Source organism: Ailuropoda melanoleuca, chromosome 14, assembly GCF_002007445.2.
Source record: "Ailuropoda melanoleuca isolate Jingjing chromosome 14, ASM200744v2, whole genome shotgun sequence".
In the NCBI taxonomy this organism is placed as follows: Eukaryota; Metazoa; Chordata; class Mammalia; order Carnivora; family Ursidae; genus Ailuropoda; species Ailuropoda melanoleuca.
Window position 1 is genome coordinate 30,426,385 of NC_048231.1, and position 14,681 is coordinate 30,441,065.

General features: G+C 37.5%; 1 protein-coding gene across 3 annotated transcripts in view; it reads left to right on the plus strand.

Moving 5' to 3' along the window:
- CPSF2 (cleavage and polyadenylation specific factor 2) overlaps positions 1-13,148 on the plus strand; it is a 32,941-nt gene extending 19,793 nt beyond the window's left edge. For all 3 annotated transcript variants that reach the window (XM_034642380.1, XM_034642382.1, XM_034642381.1), the window contains exons 10-16: positions 1,471-1,571; positions 2,688-2,888; positions 5,265-5,417; positions 7,023-7,248; positions 8,802-9,101; positions 10,287-10,421; positions 10,796-13,148. In XM_034642380.1, the coding sequence (XP_034498271.1) occupies positions 1,471-1,571; positions 2,688-2,888; positions 5,265-5,417; positions 7,023-7,248; positions 8,802-9,101; positions 10,287-10,421; positions 10,796-10,888 (1,209 nt within the window). In that variant the 3' untranslated portion in view covers positions 10,889-13,148. The remainder of the gene's footprint in view (positions 1-1,470; positions 1,572-2,687; positions 2,889-5,264; positions 5,418-7,022; positions 7,249-8,801; positions 9,102-10,286; positions 10,422-10,795) is intronic.
- Positions 13,149-14,681: the final 1,533 nt, after the last annotated feature.

Below are 14,681 nucleotides of genomic sequence, written 5' to 3' on the forward strand. Positions count from 1 at the left end.
CTGCATTTTAGATTTTTCTATTCTTTTGAGTGAGGCTTGGATGGCTATGTATTTCCCCCTTAGGACTGCCCGGCTGTCTTCTATTGAGCTAGACATTAAAGAGACTTGCAAAAATGTAAAATAATGCCATGCTTTCCACTATTTTTTTTTTGCTTTAAAAAATATAATTATCTTTTGTAAAAACATGATAATGTTAATATGCAATGGTTTTATTATTTTTTAGTGAACAGGTGAATATTTTAAAACTCTTATTCTTAATTTCTGATATGGTAGACGTTAATAAATGCAATCTACAGAAAACCCCAAAAATTCTTTGGGGTTCTCAGTAATTTTAAGGAGTCTAAGGCAATCCTGAGATTAAAAAGTTTGAGAGACCTGATTTAATCATCCCATGTTGATGGATTTTAAAGTTGGGTACAGTTTTTTACCATTACAAACATTGCTGCAATGTACTTTTTCCCTCACACTTGTGATTGTTTCTCTAGGATAAATTCTTAGAAGTAGAAATGCTGTGTCAAATGACAAGCACATTTTTATGTTGAGATGTTGGCAAATTGCCTTCTACCATAGTTGTGCTAATTTTTCCATAGATACATAGTAATTAACATTGCCAGTCTAATAGATTATAAAATGGTATTACGGTGATGCCTGGGAGGCTCAGTCAGTTAACTGTCTTTAGCTCAGGTCATGATCCCTGAATCCTGGGATTGAGCCCCACGTCGGGCTCCCTGCTCACTGGGGAGTCTGCTTCTCCCTCTCCACATTGTGCCCACCCCTTGCTCAAGCATGCTCTCCCTCTCTCTCTCTCTCAAATAAATAAATAAATAAATAAATAAATAAATAAATAAATAAATAAATAATAAAAATCTCATGAAATGGTATTACATTTCAAAATATTTTGCATTTTTCAAAACTCAGCAAAATGAGATATCTTTTCATAGCTATTAGTTGTTTTTCTTATTTTGTAAATCGCTTATGTATGGATTTGTCCTTTTTTGATGTGTTGCTCATCTTTTTTTTTTTTAACTGATGTGGAAGAGCTCTTAGGAGAAAAGAGCTTTTGATAGTCATGTAGTGCTGTGAATAATTTTCTCCATTCCCTATAATTTTATGAGATTTTTAAATGTCAAAGAGATTTATTTTTTCTCATGTTGCCATATTTATTCATCTTTTCCTTTGTGGCTTTGGGTTTTATGTCCTGCGTAGGCCTCACCTACTCCAAAATATAAAAATACTTAATCTGTATTTTCTTTTCCCAATTGGTGATTTTTAACCAGTTTAAATTAAACCCAGTCTAGAAATGTGGCAGCTCAATTTTGGTGCTAATCTAAATAGGATCTGTAATTGCATGTAATGGGAACTTGAATAATTTCAAATTTAAGATGATAAATTCACAGATGTGCTGCATCTCACACCCCACTGTCTAACCCCTGATACTGATGCTTCCTTCTGTCTGCTGTTTTTCTGTAGTTGAGGAAACGTGTGAAGCTTGAAGGGAAAGAACTAGAAGAATACTTGGAAAAAGAGAAACTAAAGAAAGAAGCGGCAAAAAAACTTGAGCAGTCAAAAGAGTGAGTTATTTTCAGACAGATTAGAAGCTTATATGTAAATTACATGTAATTTAAGAACTTATTTCTAAGATACAAAAGTTTATTTGAAAATATTTAAATTTTCTTTGAGAAACAAAACAGATGAACACAGGGGAAGGGAATGAAAAATAAAATAAGATAAAGGCAGAGAGGGAGACAAACCGTAAAAGACTCTTGACTATAAGGAACAAATTGAGGGTTGCTGAAGGGGAGGTGGGTGGGTGGGGGGCTGGGGTAACTGGGTGATGGGCATTAAGGAGGGCACGTGATGTGATGAGTACTGGGTGTTTTATGCAGCTGATGAATCACTAAACTGTACCCTGAACTAATAATACACTATATGTTAACTAACTTGAATTTAAATTTAAAAAAAAATGCTTAAATTTTCTGTTGACGTCACTATTTTTGTTAACATTTTTAAATGGTACTAGAATGCCAAGTTCTTTCAGTGCTAATTTTTTTGTTTTGTTTTTAAAAAATCAATTTTATTTTTTAAAGAGATTTTTTTTTAAATGACTTATATTGCACACATACTTGTAATTTCTTTTTCTTACTCCTCCCTTATGTGGCCATATTGCCACATGGTATCATCCTCCCTTCTCTCTGAAGAAATTCCTTTGATTTTTGTTTCATGGACTGCGTATCTGCGGGCAGTAACCTCCATCAGATTTTTCTGGTTATTTTTTGTTTTTTTTATACTTATATTTGAATAATATTTTTACTGGGAATATGGATTAGCAGTTTACAGACTTCACTACTTTGTTTCTGGCAGCCAGTTTCAGACAATGCCATCATTGTTTTCTTTATTCCTCTGTAGTGTGTGTGTGTGTGTGTGTGTGTGTGTGTGTGTTTTCCTCCATTGATTATGATGTACCTTAGTGTGTTGTGTTACTTAAAATATTTTTTTAGTTGAGTATAGTTGATACTTTCAGTGCTAGTATGAATGTGTAGTTATTAACTGGCAGTTAATGTTATTTTACAAAATTATCAATCCAATAAAATTACTATCATTGAATTAATTCAGAAATAATTTTGTGAATATTAATTCAGAATCTTATGGGGACTTTATGACCTTTATCTGTTCCACAAACCTCTTAGGGCAGACATAGATTCCAGTGATGAGAGTGATGTTGAGGAAGACATTGACCAGCCGTCGGCTCATAAGACTAAGCATGATCTGATGATGAAGGGTGAAGGTAGTCGTAAAGGAAGTTTCTTCAAACAGGCTAAAAAGTCTTACCCTATGTTTCCTGCCCCGGAAGAAAGAATTAAATGGGATGAATATGGAGAAATTATCAAGTATGTGAACAAAACGAGCTTTTCTTTCTTCCAGAGTAGACTGTGTATTTTGTGTATAACTCAGTGTATCATTGCAACTAAGTAAATTTGGCTTTCTGGTCATATCATGTACTTTGATAGTTTCTGAGTACTCCACTTTGAAAGATACAGAGGACTTGTATAGTTTGACAGTATAGTATAAAATAGAAAGGTTGAGGAACATCTAAAGAATTAATATTAAAGGCAAAGTAGTGGTTTTATTACCTAGGTATGTGAAAAGTTTTAAAAAATGAGCAAGACTTTTTTCCCCCACTTAAAAAGAGAGGGTAAGGGGGCACCTGGGTGGCTCAGTAGGTTGAGCCTCTGACTCTTGATTTTGGCTCAGGTCATGATCTCAGGGTCCTGGGATTGAGCCCTGCATGGGGCTCCCTGCTCAGCAGGGAGTCTGCTAGAGAGTCTCCCTCCCTCTTCCTCTGCCCCTCCCCCTACTCGCTTGTGAGCTCTCTCGAATAAATCTAAAAGAAAGAAAGAGGGTAGGGGACATGCACTGGAGAAAGACGCAGGATAGGGAGAATTTTTGATGGATGGTGATGTGTGAAGTTTGGGAAATAGGTTACATCTCAAGCAGTGTTGCACAAATGTTTAAGTTACAAGAGGAATATGAGATAGCATGGGTAGAACCATGGAATATCTACGAGCTTTACACCCACTATTGGAAAAACAACCGAAACCACACGTTCTAATCCAGGTTTGGAAGCACTGCTACCCTGTGTGACGATTCCTCAGGGTCCGCGTTTCTTTCCAGGTGACTGCCAGATGTCTTAGCACAGTGCACGGTGCCTCTCACAGTCTCGTTTCTCCCCACTATGCTGTTACATTTCTGTACATTTCTGTCAGGTCAGTGTGCGCTCTCTGCTCTGGCGGTCCCAGCCTTCTTGCAGTGTCCTTCTACTCGGCTTTTCCATGTCACGCCCTTGCATATGCTCATCCCTCAGCTTTGTTCTGTCTTCCCCTCCCAGGTCTCCAGGCTGCTGGATTGGGCCTTGCAAACTGCTGGGAGCCTTTCCTGTTTTCTTCCTTGACACCCCAACACAGTCTCTGTCCCTCGCCTGTACTTTCTTTGTTCCTCTATAATGCCCTCTTGAGCATATAGTGGATTTTAGGTCATTCTTGGATTTAATTAGGAAAATTATGGTGTTTGCTTGGCCTTTTAAAATAGCAGAGAGGGAAAATAACAATCTAAATAGCATTGGTGAGTTTATTTACCATTTCACTTAATTAGCGTCCAGTCTGTTTAGCATATGGACAGTGTTCTTTCACTTCGATTTCCTTATCTGAAAAGTGGGGATGAGAATTAAATGAGGTTGTGTTTTTAGGGCCCTTAGCATAGAGTCTGACTTGTGACTCATGACTCCTAGTAAATGGGCTTTAAGTGGTTGCTACTACTATTACTATTATGTGGATTACAGATGGAGAAGTTGGACTCCAGGGTCTGAGAAGCTACCGTAGCAGTCTAGGTATTGGGTAACAGAGGCCTGGATTCCTAGAGGAGAGTGTGAGAGGATTTGGGGGTGGGGAGTAGGCAATTACAGGAGATGAGAGAGAACATTTTTAGTTTTGTTTTTTAATCTTTTTAAAAGGTTTATTTATTTATTTTAGAGAAAAAGAGTGCAGGAGAGGGGAGGGGCAGAAGGAGAGGGAGGATCTCAAGCTGACTTGGCACTGAGCATGGGAGCCCAATGCTGGGCTTGATCTCACAACCCTGAGATTATGACCTGAGCCAAAACCAATAGTCAGTTGTTCAACTAACTGAGCCACCCTGGCACCCCTATTTTTAAATTTTAACATACAACTCTCTCTGATACTGGAAGTAAAAATGAGATAGATGCATTCATACTCTGTTGAAATAAAAGCAGAGGCTTTTGAGGGAGCTCATGATTTTGTATCTCAGTTTTCTTGGTAATGTGCCAATGGAGAGTCATATACTGTCTTTGGGCATGGATGGAATATCTGGGTCTCTTAAGGAAATCAAAAGAGGTCTAAGATTTGTAAGAATTGGGAGTTGGCAAGAGAAACCACAGAAACTGAGAAAGAATGATTGAAACAAATGCAGGGCCAGGTTGTAATAGTACTTATGATAGCCATGAAGATCTTGTAACGGTGTAGGCCTCTTTACTAGCCCGCGTGGTGTGTTTCAAAGAGCATTCCTCAGTGGTCAGGAAGAGCAGAATATATGCAGTCATTTGGTAATTGATATTATAAAGTTGCATTAGCTTTGGATCAGTTGTGTATTTAAATCTGAGATACATGAGAAGTCTAAAACTTGTGCCATCTACTAGTTACATATATAATATTAGCTTGCTAGTTACTACGTCTAATTAGAGACTTATCATTTAGACCAGAGGATTTCTTAGTGCCAGAACTTCAAGCGACTGAAGAAGAGAAAAGCAAATTAGAATCTGGCTTGACAAATGGAGATGAACCCATGGATCAGGATTTATCTGATGTTCCTACCAAGTGTATTTCTACAACAGAGTCTATTGAAATAAAGTAAGTGCTTTTTGTTGCATTTTTGAAACTAGATTATAAGAGAAAATTCTAAGAACTTGAATTATATAATTTACATTGTTTCAAAAGTGAAATTTCTGAATATAGTCCTCTAGTAAGTTTGTATTGTTAAAATTTAATTTCTTTTTCCATGCAAAGGACTGTGAAGTATGGTGGCATTTTGTTTTCATTAATGGTATTTGAATATCAGTGTGATTGAATTGGTGGTGAGGTGGGGTTTAAACATTAAATTGTACATTTATATGAAGAAACATTCTGACCTTTGTAGTAAGTCCGGTAGCACATGAACTTGTGCAATTCACAAGTTTAATTTTTCTAAGTGTTTCATAAACATACTCCTTGACTTAAACACCTCCAGGCCACTGATGCCTTAAAAATGTTAAACAGAAGGGGGAGTGAACCATGAGAGACTATGGACTCTGGGAAACAAACTGAGGGCTTCAGAGGGGAGGGGGGTGGGGGAATGGGATAGGCGGGTGATGCGTATTAAGGAGGGCGCGTATTGCATGGAGCACTGGGTGTTATACGCAAGTAATGAATCATCGAACTTTACATCAAAAACTAGGGATGTACTGTATGGTGATTAACATAATAAAAAATATTATAAAAAATGTTACTATAACTTGAAGTACTAAATAAACCTTTTTTTGTTTGGTACAGTTAATAACACCAGTAAATTATCATTCTGGAATTTTTTTTAAAGTCATTAGAGAGCAAAGTGGTTTATTTGTCTAGTGTTATCATTTAGTATATATTTTGGGGTACAGCTGATATCTAAATAATGCATATTAATAGTATCACAAAATTCTCTCCAGAATAGCTGTATCAGTGTATATTTTTGCTAGCAGAGCAAAAGGCTTCTTTTCTCCCTGTTTCCCTACCAACATTTGGCATTATCTAACTCTCATGTTTTCCAGCCTAGTAGGTATAGAGTAACGTATCGCTGCTGTTTATATTTGTCTTACTGTGGTTATTAGTTTGATTACCTTCTTCAAATGCTTGTTACCTTTTTTGTTTTCTGTGAAGTCCATGTGCTTGGCCTTTGGTTGCTGCCTTTTTGTTATTGATTTGCAGGGGTTCACTGTATATTTTGGATATTAGCCCTGGTTGGTTTCAGACAATGCAGATATCCTCTCGCATTCTGTTACTTGTTTATAAGAGCTGCCCATGGTTTACTTTGTTTAAAAAAATCTTTAATTTTGATGTAATGAAATAGTATTTTCCATTTTGGTTTTTGGGATTATATATAAAGAAGTCCCTTTTTGTCCATGGTCACAAACATAATTCATACATTTTATTCTATTAAATTTAAATCTTCACATTTCTCTTTTATGGCTTCAACTCAGCCTGCTGTTTTATGTGGTATTAGATCAGGATCCAGTTTTATTTTTTTTTATATAGTGAATTATTTTTTTCCTAATAGTATCTGTTGAATAATCCATAATCCTTTCTGTTCAAATACATATTAACAATATAACACATGTATTCCTCAACTCCTCATTTTATATATTGTATACATTTCTTTCCTGTTGATAAAAGCTGTAACTTATCAGAAAAGCAAGCTTGGATAATCGTGTCTAATTACAGAGCCAGGGTTACTTACATAGACTATGAAGGACGCTCCGATGGAGATTCCATTAAAAAGATCATTAATCAGATGAAACCACGACAGTTGATCATTGTCCACGGACCACCAGAGGCCAGTCAGGATCTCGCAGAGTGCTGCCGTGCGTTCGGTGGGAAAGATATTAAAGTGTACATGCCAAAGCTTCACGAAACAGTTGATGCCACTAGTGAAACTCACATCTACCAGGTACGTGTGCTGGCATTTGAGCCACACAGAAATAAATACTTTTTGTTGCAGATGAGGACAGGTATATTAGAGATTCAGTGGTGACTGAGACAGACATGGCCCCCTTGTCTTAATAGATCTTATGGCGTGTGGGGCTGATAACAAGGAAGGAGCATTTACCACATTGTTATGCCTCTGCTGGAGAAAGTACAGGATGTTGTTGAGACCCCCGACCCAGATCTGGAGGTTTAGAGAAGATTTCCCAGAGGAAGTGATAACTAAGCTGAATCCTAACAGATGTTTAGATGGGTCATCAGGGTGGTATAGAGACTGGGAGAGAGGCTTTGGAAAGGGTGTTGCAGGCAGGGGGAACAACATTTGCAAAAGTGTAAAGGTAAGGGGGATGGGGAGTATTTAAGAATTCATAAGTTTTATAAAAATTCACTGATGTCAAGGGTCTATTCCTAATTGAAAACAAATGGAAGCAGGTATAAAAAATAGGAATAGCACAGGGACGCCTGGGTGGCTCAGTTATTAAGCATCTGCCTTCAGCTCAGGGCATGATCCCGGCATTCTAGGATCGAGCCCTGCATCAGGCTCCTCCACTGGGAGGCTGCCTCTTCCTCTCCCACTCCCCCTGCTTGTGTTCCCTCTCTCGCTGGCTGTCTCTCTCTCTGTCAAATAAATAAATAAAATCTTAAAAAAAAAAAAAAAAGGAATAGCACAGAGGAGAGCTTAGATTTTATCTGCTAGGGGGAGGTGGTGTCAGTTAAAGCAGGAGCGATGTCTAGATTTGTTTGGAAAAAATGGGTTGGAATTCACCAGGCAGCAAAGTTATTCTGGGCAGAAAAGAGGAAGCAGCATTCCAAGAATATGGATGTGTGAAATTCATGGTAATGAAGGAAACAGTAAGTAATTCAGTGCTCCCGAAGAGCAGCAACGACTAGAGGACGAGGCTTATCAGTGGTTCTCAACCTTGGCTGCACATGAGAACCATCTGGGGAACTTCGGGGGTGATGGGGCGACTCAGTGCTCTGGATTTAGTCTCCCATTTATGTGAGAGTCACTGAAGGTGGGACCCTGGCATTAACACGTATTTTAAGAAATTGCCGTGTGATCCCAGCGTGCAGCCAAGGGTTAAGAACCTTTCGGAAAGTAGGGAAGGGTCCTAATGATCTCACAGGTCACTAGGTCATTACCAGTCACGGTGAAGATCAGACAAGTGAAGGCTTTTCGATTCTTTTTTTTTTTTTTTTTTTTTTTNNAAGATTTTATTTATTTATTTGACAGAGATAGAGACAGCCAGCGAGAGAGGGAACACAAGCAGGGGGAGTGGGAGAGGAAGAAGCAGGCTCACAGCAGAGGAGCCTGATGTGGGGCTCGATCCCATAACGCCAGGATCACGCCCTGAGCCGAAGGCAGACGCTCAACCGCTGTGCCACCCAGGCGCCCCAAGGCTTTTCGATTCTTAATACACTTTACCAGAGTCAGGAAATAATAATAACTGGCTATATTTTGTTGTTAATTTTTACTCTGGGTTTCATCTCTCTCCCTCCCCTTTGCACCGTGTCTAGGTGAGATTGAAAGATTCGCTTGTCAGCTCCCTTCAGTTTTGTAAGGCAAAAGATGCTGAATTAGCTTGGATAGATGGTGTCTTGGACATGAGAGTTTCCAAAGTGGACACAGGAGTTATTTTAGAAGAAGGTGAACTGAAGGATGATGGAGAAGACTCAGAAATGCAGGTGGACGCTCCTTCGGATTCCAGCGTTATAGCACAACAGAAGGCCATGAAGAGTCTGTTCGGGGATGATGAGAAAGAGACAGGTGAAGAAAGCGAGATCATTCCGACCTTGGAACCCTTACCCCCCCACGAGGTAAAAAAGCACCTGATGCTTCTGTCTCTTCCTTCATTTGTTACCTTTCGGATTTTTCTTTTATGTTTTTAGCTCTTTAAAATATGTGTCCTACGTGGGCTGATTTTGGAGTTTTAGAAAAAGATTACTTAAGATACGGTTGCGTGTGTGCACACACAAGCGTGTGTGTATATCCTGGATGGCAAGGGAATGATAACAATTTCAAGGAAACATTTAGCAAATATTATAAAATAATTATTGTTTCGTGATTTATTTTTTCAGTATTTAAATTTTGATTGTGAGGATTATATCACATATCTGCTTCCTGTCAGGAGATGGATAGTTTTCTAAGACTGAAACTCTTGTACTCTGTTTTCATATGTTGTCAGTTCAGCTGAAATCACTTTTGGTTTTGATATAGTTAGAAATCTTTTATTAAACGTAGATATAATTTTAATCTAGTATTTACACATTCTCAGGAGATTAGTTAGCAAAGATTTCAAGTAATTAACTTACAACAGTGTTAAAGCTGTGTAATAAGAGGCGTGTGTGCATGTCAGGGGATGCTAGCCTTTCTGTGCAGAAAGACGTAGAGAGACAGCCTCTGTCATTGGACTCCCTTCTAGTAATAGTCTTGAGACTGGGGAGGAATAAGAATCTTTTTTTCTCTCGGTGCTAGAGCTGGTGCTCTTCAGGGCAATTTCCAGGTAGCAGCAGTAAGTGGAACTGCTTGTTTTTCTGATTCTAAAACCCTTGGCATTCATTGCATTCACTCTCAGGGAGAAGGGAAGGTGCAAGTGGGATCAGGAGAGAACTCCCCTCAGAACTAAGTGAAGGAGTTGGATCTAGAAAATGAATATTTTGGTTCAGTGCTGCCTACTGGCACTCTCCTTGACCCCCCTCAGGCAAGTGGGGGAGTGAAGAGCATAACATCATCAAATGTCTCTCTGTTACTGTGAGGCATGACTAATAAAATTGATTGGGAAACATTCAGAAAATGTGAAGGGCTTTGTGATGTTAAATAATGAGGTAAAATTCAGAATAACAACTTGGAACGTGATGTACAGCCTTGATACGATCTGTCAGAGGTCTTCAGAGAATGATAGAAAGTATCTTAGAGATCATGTGTCACTTCACTTTATTCAGTACAACTGTGTGTCTGGTGTTTTATTTGAAGTTATTCTTTCCCCTTTAACCTTTTCTAAGGTTCCTGGACATCAGTCAGTTTTTATGAACGAACCAAGACTGTCAGACTTCAAGCAAGTTCTTTTACGGGAGGGGATTCAAGCTGAATTTGTAGGAGGTGTACTTGTTTGCAACAACCAAGTAGCAGTCCGTAGAGTAAGTGTGTTTTTAATAAGCGATGAATTGAACAAATGCTTCTTTCTGATGCGGTGCCATTTTGAATTCTGTAATTTTTGATTGGTAATTTCACAAACTGGAGACCATGATTTATATTCATAATGATGACCTTGAAGGCTTATACAAGTGGCTCTCAAAGAAATGTTTAATTTTATTGTAAATTTTTATCATTTGAATCCTGACATTTATGTGTCTATGTAAAATTCATGATTTGAATGTTATATCCATATTCTGTGCAGAGCAACCCATTTTCAGACCAATCACCAAATAATCTAGTTAATATATCTTGTTTATTATGTCCGCATGTTAACGAATAAGAAATGTACTAAAGATTTTTTTTTTTTACTTTCTAGACGGAAACTGGACGCATTGGATTAGAAGGCTGCCTTTGTCAAGATTTTTATAGGATAAGAGACCTTTTATATGAACAGTATGCCATTGTGTAAAGGACATGATGTCAAGAAGTATCTGTTTGACCTTTCTAAGAAAAAAGCATTCTAAGCTTTTGCTTTTTTGTTTTGTAACATACACAAAGAATTGCCAGAAAAATTTAACATGCATTAGATTTTTTAAAAAATGTGAATAGAGTCCATTTTGCAAATGCTCAAGCGAGCGTTCTATCTTTTGGCTTTCAGAGTGATAGGGATCCTAACAAGTGTGCAGGCCCGCGAATTGAAGGTGATTGGTTTCCTCTACAGACCCCTTATTCTAGAAGGGCTTTTTACTTGAATAAAACAATGCAACTTAGCAAACCAGCTCATGGCCTTAGAGAAACATGTTTGCATGTTGTGAGTTCTTGCAAACGGTTTCTTACATTTTCTGGAGTGAAAAGTGAGAATTAATTAGAAAAGATGTACTATATAAAAAAAATACTGGTGAAACAGTTTTTTGAGGCCTGTGTGTTTAGAAAACAACAAAGAGTTTGTGCTCTAACTCTTCTTTTGAATTCTGATACGCAGTTGTCTTCACATGGGGCATATCTCCTTATGCTACCTGTATTTTCCAGTTAATTCAGTCTAGTGAAAGGTGGTACACATTTGGTTCAGAAATCAATTTTTATTTCTCCCATTTCTTGTTTTATCAAGGTGGTGTTGTTCAGTTTGAATTACAACACCATCATAACACCATCATTCGAATATACATAATGCGAAAGAACTCCTTGTCCTGTTACAGTCTTAAGGATTCTGTATACATTTTAGCTGTCAGCTAGGTTACTTCACTGCAAATTGTTTAGTGCTCTGTTTTTAAGGAAACAAATGTTGAACCTCATATTCTTATAAGGTAGTAGTATAATTTAATCAAAAGGTGTAAATGTTTTCATCTCTTAGGCTTGCTCCCTCCTAAGATTGCTGAAGCAGTGGTTCGATTTTATACACCTAACTACAAAAATAGTACTGACGTTGGATAAGGTCATCCTTTCTGTGTTCCTGTCTTTCTTGGGGCTGGGCAGCCCTGGTGTAGTATAAGCCACTTGTGTTTAAGAGTAAACACTGAACATACGCAATTTTCATTGAACTTAAAAATGAAAATCATGTTGCCCTCTTGTAATCTGTTGATGCTTTTTTGGGGTGTTGCTTGATCATGGCAGTCCTTGATCTTCGTTTCTTAAGTACTGAAGCCCTCTTCCTCATCCTTAGCATTTTTAGAAGGATCATTCCTGTTGAACTTATATGGATCTATGTATAGTATAATTCTACCCAGTGGTATCAGACTAGAATTAATATTTCATTCTCTTTCAAAGCTTACAGAGAGTTTATTGTGGATTTTAGTGCTAACACAAAGTTACAGTCTTCTGATACCAAAAACCAGAATGCAAAACAACATCACAGAAGGTGACGATAAAGAGTATGTTTTTTTTGTAGAGCTTTGAAAAAATTTCACTTAAATTCTTGTTACTGAAGAGAGTAAGCCTGGGATCCTATTTATATTCCAGGGGAAAGAAAGTCTGCATTTGTTACACGGCTTGAAGCATCTGGTTATACATATTACATTGCAATACTGATATTGAAAAATTATTTCTCGCTTAGCCTTTTTATTGTCCTATGAAGAAGGAATTAAATTTTAAAGTACTCCTTGAAGATGGCTGTGCTAATGTCATTGCAAGAGGAATACTTTGACCTGTTTCTTGATGACAGAATGACTAAAATTTCTAAAATGAAGACATTTGTTTAGCCTTAGTTACTTAAGAAAAAATATAAATTTAAAAAAGGACTCTATATAAATCATGAACTCAGAGGAACTTTTCAGATTTTGTTTAGAGGCAAATTAAATACAGGTGAACCATCAGCTGATATGTATAAATAATTTGGTTAAGAAGAAATTTTACTGTAGTATGTGTCACAGTGGATTATAAACGTCAGGTATCATTGCAAATTTTTCTGTTTTCCTGAGCCAGTCGGTGGTCTGAAGTAGAAGTGAGGAAATCAAGTTTCAAAGGAGGCCTTTTAAAAAAACTGAAATTCACATACCATAAAATTCACTCTTTTAAAGTATATAATTCATTGGCTTTTAGTATATTTAGAGTTGTGCAAGCAATACCACTTTCTCATTCCAGAACATTTTCGTCCCGCCCCAAAGAAACTCTATACCCGTTAGTAGTCACTTCCCATTTTCCCTTCACCCCAGCCCCAGGCAACCACCAGTTTATTTTCTGTCTCTGTTGATTTGCCTATTCTGAATATTTCATAAAAATGGAATCATACAATATGCGGCCTTTTGTGTCTGACTTCTTTCACTTAGTATAATATTTTTGAGATTGATATTGTCGCATGTATCAGCATTCTTTATGTGGTTGAATAATATTCCACTGTGCGGACACATCACATTTTGTTTATCCGTTCTTCAGTTGATGGACATTTGGGTGGTTTCCGCTTTTTGGCTATTATAAACAATGCTGCCGTGAACGTTCCTATATACGTTTTTTGTGTGGATGTCTGTTTTTAGTTTTGGGGGGTATATACCTAAAAGTAGAATTGCTGGATAATACAGTAACTCTTTTGAGAAACTGTCAGTTTTCCAAACTCTATTTCTAAACTATTTCCCCGAGTGCCTGTACTATTTTACATTCCCTCCGGCAGGACGTGAGGATTCCAGTTGCTCCACATCCTTGGCAACACTTGTTACCCTGTTTTTTATTTTAATCATCCTGGTGTGTGTGAAGAGGTATCTCATTGTGGTTTTGATTTGCATTTCCTTAATGACCAATGATGTTGAGCGTCTTTCCTGTACTTACTAGGCCATTTGTATGTCTTCAGAGAAAGCTCTGTTCAGATTCTCTGCCTATTTTTTAGTTATCTTTTTTGTTGTTGAATTATAATAGTTTTTAAGTACAGTTTGGATACTTAAATCCTTATCAGATATGTGATTTGCAGGCATTTTCTCCCATTCTGTTTGTTTCTCGCTGTCCTGATTGTGTCCTTTGAAGCACAAAAGTTTTTAATTTTGATGAATTGCAATTTACATTTTTTTCTTTTGGTTCCCTGTGCTATTGGTATCATATTCTTAGAAACCATTGCTTCATCCAAGGTCACAAAGATTTATACCTATTTTTTCCTGTGAGTTTCCTAGTTTAAACTCTTGAAGTTTTTGAGTCCTTTTGAGTTTATTTTTGTATATGGTATGAAGTAGGGGTCCAATCTCATTCTTTTGCATGTGGCTATCCAGTTGTCCCAGCATGGTTTGTTGAAAAGACCATTTCCTCATCAAATTATCACCTTTGTTGAAAATCATTTGCTCGTAAATGTATGAGTTTGTTCTTGGACTCTCAGTTCTAGCTCATTGATTTATATAATATATCCTTTTGCCAGTACCACATTGTCTGGATTACTATTTATTAAGTTTTGAAATTGGCACATCTGAGTCCTCCAACTTTGTTCTCTTTCAAGATTGTTTTGGTTTTTCTGGTTCTCTTTGGATGTGAATTTTAGAATCAGCTTATCAATGTCTGCAGAAACCCATAGCGGGAAAAAGTAGTTGAAATTTACATAAAGCTTAAAATCTTAAAAAGTTATGGCCGAGGAAGACTGGAATTCATCTAATTCAACTCACTTATTTTAGTATTGGTTGAATGGGCCTCAGGAAGGGAAGGGATTTGCTCGAGAGCCTCATAGCCAGTCAGAGTGGGAGTGGGACCCAGCCTTACAGAGTCCCTTCATTCGGTACTAAATGAAAGGATCTAGAATTCTTATAGAACCCATTGAACACTAAAATAAGTGAGTTGCACTAGATAAATCCCACAGT